Raw genomic sequence first — 10,447 nt, 5'->3', positions numbered from 1 at the left:
AATTGTGGGAACGAATTCGCATTTCGACATTCAATATTCAACTTCTTTTGTATTATAATAGATTATTTCTTTTCCCCAATGCATCTGTAACACTATTTTCATGACAAATAACCAAATTTATATTTCTTCTTCCCATTAATTTACTAAATATATTTTTACGACAGCCGGAAGTCATATGACAGGTGCGCGATTTACGACCGCTTCATTGGTAAGATCTAACGTTAGGCCTAGGGTAACGAAAGTGCGAGGATTATCTGGGGAGTACTTTTATTTTACTTTTGGGGCCATTGGCCGCGATTAAATAATGTAGATAGGTATACTACTTGATGACAATATGGCGAGTTCTGAGGGCGGAGGAACGTCAAAAACGATCACTGCTGGGTCTCAAACAGCAGGGTCGGGATCGGCTAAAGGAGCACCAGCTCTCCGGAGAAGACGCACCCGCATCGCCAGCGAGAAGAAGATTGCCGACGATGAATACATGGCCGCAGCGATTGGAGATGTGGAATGGTTGAAACAAAGTCTCAGAGAGATTGGTGGACATATCAATTACGATAAGAATGTAAGATTTGTTTTGGAAAGTTTCAGGATGCGACAGCCGCCATGATAGGAAGTTGACATCGTTGCTAGGTTACAGCGAGGGCGTCCATCTTTGTGGCAAATTCTCACAATTATATTCATCTGAATAATGTCTAAAGGTTTGGTATAGCATGCACATGTTTGTTTTGTTTTAAACTGAATTACTGCAAAGACGAAATATTCCTGAAAAACAAAATTGTGCCAATAACTTTGATTTTTGGAGAAAATAGAACATTTTTAATAGATCTAGATCTAGGGGTATTTCTGTCTGGAAGAAGTTTCAGTCGATTTCTGTTATAACGCGACGATAGGGACTCAAAACAGTGGACACGGTCTAAAAAGCATGTGCTATGTGATTACATACACCACTTCAGGTATACAAATTACATTTTTGTATTCTCTCTGGTATCTCTCTCTCTCTTTGTTTATATTCATTAATTTTAATAAGGAATGTGTTTTTTTATCAATTTGTTGTCTGCAAACTGACATAAACCAATATTCCCCACAATTCTATTTACACATGCTTATCCATAACCCTCTGTACTAAGGATTTCGCGATGTATACAGGTAGCGGAATGCATTTTTGGAAAAATTACTCTATCAGGTCTTTTGGGGAAGAAATGACATTAGTCATGTGACACCGCTCACATGTCTTTTCTGAAGTTGTATTTGAGCAAAGTATTATGTGGTGTTTCTTTCAATATTTCACCACAAGAGTCAGTTTTGGTCACCATCTTTGCATAGACCTAAGCATTTCTCTCTTCTAATGAAAACGAGAAAAGCTGGTAAAACGAGATGCGATCATGTTTGCGTTATCACAAGGAGTTAGCGATAAATGGTCCTTGGCGATAACTGGTCGCTAGCGGGTAGAGCTTTTTGAGCAGATAATATGGAGAAAAACAGTTATTCATGATATCACACAAATCAGTATTTATTAGAAAATCGAATATATCACACTCGTGATGGCCAAATTTTATATTTTTAGGATGTCAGTATCCATAAACTTTTGCAAGACAAGAGGTCATCATGACCCTATGTGTAACTTTCTACAGAGAGTCATGTCTTTGCCATGTATTCACACATTAATGCCCGGGAGTATGCACGCTCGTGTGCATGCCAAACACAACAGAACATGGAAGGAAGCCATCATAGTTTACTCAGACATCGCATCCCTACATGATGTCATCATATGACGTAACGAGATAATGTGTACTTTGGATATTGCGGGAAACTGTATCACACAAGATGTAAACAACTATAAGGAGAATACACTACATTGTTCCTTTTGGAAAGGGCAGAAAATAGCTTAAACTTAATTGTTTTTAAGCATTAAAGAGAGTATTTATTATGAGGATAACCTTGTTATAAATCATTCATGTACATATCTCAACCTTTTTCAACTGTTGACCATGAAATGAATAAAAGACATTACTAAGAGAATACTTCTTCCAGACATGTAGACATTACTAAGAGAATCATTTATGAGTTTGATTAACAGAATATTTGATTATCTGTCACAATCATATAAATTGTGTTACAAGCCTTGTTCAATATCTTCAAAATGAAATTCCTAAGGGATAAAAAAATCTGTAATCCTAAATCAGGGAAAAATATTCTACATATTACTCATAATCTGTGTTTTAAAAGAAATATTGAAATTAACAAGTCTGCTGTTAGCATTGATGGACATTTGTTCAAACATGACCAAACAAGCCTGCTCGGATCACAAATTGAATGTAATGTTGTGTTACAGGGTCTCACAGCTCTCCATCTTGCTGCGATTCATGGTCGCCTGGAGTGTCTGAAGCTCTGCATTGACAAGTTCAAGTTCGACCTGAACCTACCGAGCACAACTGGATGGCGAGCAGTCCACCTGGCCATCAGCAATCAGACAGGGAAGCGCTCCTTGATCTGCCTCACGTACCTGCTTGACAAGGGAGCCGACTCCTCCATGTATGTACGGTTTGTTTGTTTGTTTGTTTGTTTGTTGTTAAATGCAGCACCCAGCTACATGACAGTGGCCTATAAATAATTGTATCAGAAATTCCATTGACTGAACCCGTGAAGATTCCTGGGTAGAGTAGGTCTTCAGCAACCCATGCTTGCAGTAAAAGGCGACTATGCTTGTCGTAAAAGGCGACTAACGGGATCGGATGGTGAGGCTCGCTGACTTGGTTTGATGCATGTCATCGATCCCAATTGCGTGGATCGATGCTCATGACATTTATCACTGGATTGTCTGGTCCAGACTCGATTATTTACAGACCGCCGTCATATAGCTGGAATATTGCAGAGTGCGGCGTAAAACAACAAACCAACCAAAAAAACAACCACTGACTGATATGAGTAACGATTCATGCTGTCGGGGTGCGATGACGTGCAAGCAGCCGAGTCACAGAGTTTGACCATCCAACCCATAAAGTCACCACTTACAACTGGCATAGGTTGCTGAGGACCTCTGTATGATAAATGTGATGCTTATTGCTGTCATACATCCTCTATATGAAACTTTTGAAATTATTAGATAATAATTGTTTTGCCACTTATATACCAGACATTACACTTGTTTTCTCAAATTACATGATATATTATTACCCTCTTCAATGAAATCAAGTGCATCACTATTGCGATTTCAATGTTAGATTGAAGAAAATCATTCACAGACACGCGGAATATTGAGTGTATTTCTTACTAGAAGAGAAATGTCGGTTATGATTTCTACAATTTTAATGAATTTGATGATTCAAACAGCCATAATGATACTTTTTTGTGTGTCCCATATAACTCGCTATGTGAATTGTTTACATCCATTCTCAATTTGTATGGGGTGGTCGGGTAGCCTAGTGGTTAAAGAGTTCGCTCGTCATGCCGAAGACCCGGGTTTGATTCCCGACATGGGTACAATGTGTGAAGCCCATTTCTGGTGTCCCCTGCCGTGATGTTGCTGGAATATTGCTTAAAGCGGCGTAAAACCATACTCACTCACTCAATTTGTATGGCACTCAGCATTCAGTGTCCAGTAAAACCTGGAATACTGACAAAACAAGGAATTAATTCTCTGTCTGTTTCCATGGCAGCTGCAATGATGATGGTATCAGCCCTGTCCACCAGGCGGCCAGTGAGGGACATGTACAATGTCTTAAGCTGCTCATTGAGAGGGGAGCAAAGGTTGATGGGAAGGATTGCCGTGGCAACACACCACTTGACCTTGCTAAACTCTGGGGACACAGGAAGTGTGCAAGGTGAGCCTATATTATGACAGATTAAATTTGACCTTATTTATGGGTCTTAAAGCAATTTTCCTTCTTTGTTGGATCTCAGAATTTGTCTGCTAAAGTCTGAAATTTGAGGGGGGAAGAAACATATGAAATTAACATTGGCCTCAACCTAAGTACCATTGATTTCTTAATTCTATTCAACTTTTCTTGTTAGATTAATGGAGTTAATTTAGGCAAAGTATGTTTATCAAGGACAAGGGACACAACTCTAGATTTGTCATGCACAGAATCAGCAAAATATAAATGTCAGTGGGAGTATAGTGTGTGTGTTGTTGATATTTCATAAACACAGAGTACCAGTCACAAACGTTTTTGCATGTGTAATGTGTCAAGAGGAAAGTAGAGGTATGTCCCTTGTAAGGCAAAAACTAGTTGGTAGACCCAACACAGGCACAACATGGGCAGTGTAGGTGGATGTCAGATTTGTTATTTAAATGAAGACAAGCCAAGGCATAGGGACATACTTAGTCTGGACCTGACAACCTAGTGGTTGATAGCATGAGCAAATATACATGCTGTGATGGTGACAATTGAAGATGTCATATCACACATTGTAACAATCCCAATTTTTGTCTCATCTCAGTGACTTGGTGGATGATGTGTCCTTGTTCTTTCCCCTTAATGCTGAGTGCCAGGCAGTGTAACTACAAGTTCCATCCCAATTTTTGTCTCATCTTATGTCAAGTGTGAAATCTGTGCAAAGACGACTACAGTGTGCAAAATGAACGTTAGACCTTTGGCCCATGGCTGTCAAAATTCTGATCAGTCTATGATGTGAGAAACTAAGCTGGACTGATTGTCTCTGACGATTAAATTGATGGATCAGGTAGGGCCACGAAGTGATAAGTTTGCTTTCACATTTTATCATCTTTCAGACTTTGTTCATCTTGTCGATGTGACAACATCTATTCATTTATCCAGCTTAAAATCAACAAGATATGTTTGAAAAAGGTCTTTATTGTTTAAATGTTTAACGCTGCACCCAGCAATATTGATACTTGCTCCAAATTGCACCATTTGCAGTCTAGAATTTGAAATTTTCAAGGGATGCATGCCCCTGTACTCTTCTTGTCAGGGTCGAATTGCTTAGCAATATGGGTAAGTCTACCTTCAAAGGTTCTGGGGCTACCAGAATATTTTGTGACAACATAATGGGCTACATGTGTTATTTCTTGGCGCCATACACTGCCACTAACCAAATACTTTATTCTGAACATGTCATCATCTGAGCTTACAAGATCAAAGTGAAATGCAAATTAGTCCCTTGAATGACAGGTCCCCGTGCATCACACTGCTTGTCATGTAAAGAGGCGGCTAAACTGGGAACCTAAGTTAGATTTTGTCCCTAGCAACATATGCTGGTTGTAAGAAGTGATGTAATCGATCAGGTTGTCAAACTTTAATGCTGAGCACAAGGCAGGGCAACAACAAGTACCATCTTTAAACATCTTTTGGTATGACGCACCCAGTGATTGAACCACCGACCTTCCATTCTCCAGGAAGAGGCTCTATCCACGAGACCACGGAGGCGGTGTCCAAAGTGTAGTTATGTTTAGTTGGGGTTAGGATGGACTATTTGTATTGAACTCTGTGCCTTCCTCATCATGTTACCTGCTGTTTGTTTCAGGATTCTGGCAGCGGAGGTGTGGCACCAGGACAAGGACCATGTGGCACGGGAGATGACCCAGCTGAAGAAAGTCCGCATGCAGCAGATCCTGCAGGAACTGGAGGAGGAGGAAGAAGTCAAGGCTGCCCAGGAGTTCTATGGAGATCAGGCATTCCGGCAGTGGCTGGGCTCAAGGCACCTGGAGGAGAAGCCTACGGGGCCAGATTCTCAAAGACCACCTCAGCATGGACTCTACCGCCCCAACAGTCAGACACTGCAGAGACAGACAGGCAAGATGAAGGTATCAATGGTCAATAAGACACCATCCTCACTCGACAAACGCGCAGACACAGACACCAGTCTGTTCACAGAGGAGACGACCGAGGACCAGGTGCATTTTGATGACAGCATGTCCAAGATGGATGACTTCAGCGGAGTGAGGGAGCACACAATGTCCAGGTCTATCTCAAGGTCAAGGTCACGCTCCAAAAGTCCAGGATACATTAACCCCAATCAGTGGATTTTCTCAGCAAAGTTGTCGGAGAAGGATTATGTTCCGAACTTGAAGGATGAGTATCCGCGAAACGAGTACACAATGATGCCTGAAACTGGCAGTGGGCCCAAGTATTATGAGGGGAAGCACATCAAGTACGTGGAGATTTCTGAGGTTGATCCACAGATGAAGGAACTGAAAAAAAAGAAACTACGAAAACCCGATCTCCCAAAAGAAATCGTAGATCGAGTACTTAACAAAAATCTAACACCTCATGATCGTCCTTTCCAGTTTAAACCAAAACATATTCATGACATTCACACGAAAAAGAAATATGAGGATGATGTCAAACCAAAGAGTGAAATGCCACTGCATATGTCACATGACCTGAGGTCACACCTGGTTAAGAGGTGTCTTAGTGTCCCGCTATCCCTATCGGCGAAGTCACGGCCACTGTCTGGCGTCAGTGACTGGATGCTGGATACGTTTCCACGAGAGATGGTCGTCCACACCATGAAACAGATGAGTCGGCGCCAATACTTCCCCAATGTAAAAGGAGCAGAGTATGTCCTTAATATGGGCGACCTTAAGGGTGTGTGAGGTCAAGGCCATATAACAGGGTTAGAAATTAAGTCTCATTTTCACTAGTCAACAAAAGTTATCTGCTTCTAAGATGCCCTCTACCTAATGGTAGAAGTGTCAGGCCACAATCTCTGAACTTAACGTCTCAGACGAGCAGACTTAATTTTGAACCCTGTTTTGGCTTTCATATTTCCTTTTCATGAAACAGGGACTCGATGGAATGTGAGGTCAAGCTCACACAGACAAGGTCAAGGTCAAGGTCAGCTTATCTATTGCCAATGCTAGTCTGTAGCAACTAGGCCAGGAAACAGAATTACATATAACACAGAGACGTCAAAAGTATTAAACAAACTGCCAACACAAAACGTAATGGAGTTTCAAGTCAACATTTTTGGATTACGATGTAAGATCAACCATAGAAGGTCCCAGCCTTCTTGACAGCATTTACTTAGCAATTTGACTATTGTTTGTTTATTTACATTACTATATGATACTATACAGTTGTTTGAATGGTCTTGTGTGCAGTTTCATAGAAATAGTGCCTCTTGCTTAGACTACTTTCTGTACAACTACCTCCTATCAAATATTGTCCTTTGCTGGTCCATAGGTCAGGAGCTCATTCCCAAAAGGGATCTTAGCGCTAAGATGATACTTTAACATAGGCTTATGATCATCGTAGCTCTATGGTCGTTTTGTGGAACGGGGCCTTAGAGGGACAATCGGTATCCCCTGTGTCATTTCTAATTGTATAGTACTCCTCCCCTATAAACATGATGAAGATACAGCATTCATTTCTGTGGATGTACCAATCATAGCTTCAAAGTATTTTGTGATGCACTTACACTAATCAAGACTGCAGCATGACCAGGGGTTCGTTTTCGCTGTAGTTGACTTTTCGCTGTATCAGCCTGTTACGTCCAAGGTTTACCATGGATAGCTTCCATATTATGCTTATATTTATACATGCTTTTACACCCGAGATTATCCAATATTTAAGAAAATGGGCTAATCGTAGCATTTTGCCTGTTAAAATGATTTAAACTGTTGTCTTCCATGTTTGAACAAAGCTGCTGTGTGACTTTCCCTCTATAGCTGTGATACTGAAGCAGACAAGTTGTTTTGTCTTACATTTGTGACTGTTTGTGCTGGTTTTCTTGTCTCTTCTACCAAGACATATAGCAATAAATTCTGCCTTACCATTGTGTATGTGTGTGTGTAGCAGGTGTGGAGTCATCCCACTGATGACATCTTCGCCTTGTCTTCCTTCGCCAGCATATAATGCAGTGGGATATAACGATCAGCCAGTCTGTCTCTCTGTCCGTCTGTAATCATTTCCTTTTCCGGGGCAGAATTCGAAAACCATTCAGTTTATTTGATTGAAACTTGGCAAATCTATCAGGCTTAGTTGGACGTAGACTCAATTGGGGATGGGGTTCGTTTCAGGGGCAGAATTAAAAAAAACATTCAGTGTATTTGATCAAAACTTGGAAAAGCTATCAGGCACATACTGAAGTGGTGCCTTTTAATATTTCTTTTTTTTACGAATTTTTATGTTTTACAATTTTTATGGAAAGAAGTTGGACCGAGACTCCATTGGGGAACGGGCTTATTTCCAGGCCAGAATTCGAAAACCATTCAGTGTGTAAACAATGTATGCTTCTCAAAGAACATTCAACTGTTGATTCATTACATACAGAATTGCACATTTACTAATGGTTACTTTACAGACAGCTGCTGGGGGGATATGTCATCTTTCTGATGACTCGTTTTGTTTTTGTTGAACGCTGCACTCAGCAATATTCCATCTATATGACGGTGGTCTGTAAATAATCGTGTCTGGACCAGACAATCCAGTAACTGACGTGAGCATCGATCCATGCAATTGGAATTCGGAACAGGCATCAACCAAGTCAGCGAGCCTGACCACCTGATCCCCTTAGTTGCCTCTTATTACGGCAAGCATGGGTTGCTGAAGACCCATTCTACCCCGGATCTTCGTCTTGTCAGCAGGGTGTGAAGTCATCCCAAAGTTGACATCCTTCTCACAGCTTACCACAGGCGGCAAAGATTGGGGTGGGCTAGGGATGGGGTGGGCTAGGGATGGGCTGTGCACCAATGGCATTACACCATGTTTACATACGAATCAAGGATTTTGCCTCTGATTCACAGATGGCACAACACCTGAAAACAGATTCTTATGGTTTCCACTATGGAAGACATTTTGATGGTCAGCATCATTGAGTCCTCTTTTGTTTGTTTTTTGTTTTTTGTTAAACCTGCTGACTTGGTTGATGCATGTCAAGGGTCCCAACTGGTGGATCGATGCTCATGATGTCAATCACTGGATTGTCTGGTCCAGATTCAATCATTTACAGACCGCCGTCATATAGCTGGAATATTGCAGAGTGCTGCGTTAAATAACAAACACACAGTTAAACCCAAGTCTGGACAATCGTCGGTCTGTAAATAATCGACACCATGAGCATCGATCCACGCAATCGGGATACGATGACATGCATCAACCAAGTCAGCGAGCTTGACCACCCGATCGCCTCTTATGACAAGCATGGTTGCTTATTACAGCAAGCGGGGCGGTCGGGTAGCCTAGTGGTTAAAGCGTTCACTCGTCACGCCGAAGACCCGGGTTCTATTCCCGACATGGGTACAATGTGTGAAGCCCATTTCTGGTGTCCCCCGCTGTGATATTGCTGGAATATTGCTAAAAGCGGCGTAAAACCATACTCACTCACTATTACAGCAAGCATGCGTTGCTGAAGACCTGTTCTACCCCGGATCTAAATGGGTCAGGATCACTGTGTCCTCTAATTAGTCAAGAAAACAGACACATAACAAATACATTGATTTATTTCCTCCAAAACATTCTGTAGGAAGCACAAGCTTATCACATAAGAAAAGGTCAGAAACACTTCCACACATCATTCAGTAACAGAAGTAACGTTCAGTTGACCCTGGGTGTAGTCGAGTAGCCCCTGCAGGTGTCGGCGCCTCAAGGTGATAACATGGTACAAGAAGCTCAACTTTCCTCCCACACTGGACACGTGTGAGGAGCTACAATACTGATGAGATAAACATGTCCAAACAATTTCCATCTCATTAAAATCAGATCCTAGTTCTCGTTATCGCTGAACAAAGATCTGAGGACATCCTATTATGGGTCACGTCAGAACGACCTTTCATCCGACCAGTCAGAGCGTCGCTTACCAAATCATGAAAATGACAGTCGGAATGATTTTTAGACGATAATTATGACGAAATCGGTCGTAACTGTCGTTTCGAAGTTTCATGATTAGAAAACACATTTCGACTGTCACTTTCATGATTTGGTAAGCGACGCTCTGGTCGGATGAAAGGTCGTTCTGACGTGACCCGTAATGGGATGTCCTCAGATCTTTGTTTAGCGGCAGGGAGAACTCAGATCTGATTATAATGAGATTGAAACAATTTCACCATGGATCTTACTGATGCATCACAACACACACACTTCACCTATACATTCAAGAGTACATAGAAACACACGCACTATATTGTTGGCTCCAGCTGTGGATGTACATAGTATCACACTATTCCACTGTTGGGAGGAATTGGAATGGAAAAGGCACATTGTGTCTTTTTTTCTACAATGCAAGGCATATGTTTTTTCACTAAACCTGGAACTTGATTATTTTATTAGAACATCCCCTCCCTGAAATCCTTAAAGCTTCTCCCCTGCTGTTCTCAAAACCCAGGTGTTTCAGATCACTTCATCATAACACCTAGGACAGGTACAGGTAACCCTTTGTAGCGGTTCACCTTTAATAAATTAATGCGTAAATTATCCCCCTTTGTTCATTGTAATGAGCAAATCCTAAGAATCAGCTATCCACATGGAGAAAAATGTTCACGTCAACA

At 41.4% G+C, this 10,447-nt stretch overlaps 1 protein-coding gene across 1 annotated transcript; it reads left to right on the top strand.

Moving 5' to 3' along the window:
* The first annotated feature begins 221 nt into the window (after positions 1–221).
* On the top strand, positions 222–7,737 carry LOC139452460 (uncharacterized). The gene is made up of 4 exons (XM_071233948.1): positions 222–562; positions 2,333–2,532; positions 3,657–3,821; positions 5,485–7,737. Exons 1-4 carry the CDS (start codon positions 335–337, stop codon positions 6,554–6,556), a joined length of 1,665 nt encoding a protein of 554 aa, XP_071090049.1. The 5' UTR covers positions 222–334; the 3' UTR covers positions 6,557–7,737.
* Positions 7,738–10,447: the final 2,710 nt, after the last annotated feature.

This window comes from Haliotis cracherodii, unplaced genomic scaffold (genome assembly GCF_022045235.1).
Source record: "Haliotis cracherodii isolate W230 unplaced genomic scaffold, xgHalCrac1.p SCAF_9, whole genome shotgun sequence".
Lineage (NCBI taxonomy): Eukaryota > Metazoa > Mollusca > Gastropoda > Lepetellida > Haliotidae > Haliotis > Haliotis cracherodii.
The sequence above is the reverse complement of the archived record's forward strand: the minus strand, read 5'-3'. Positions and strand labels throughout refer to the sequence as shown.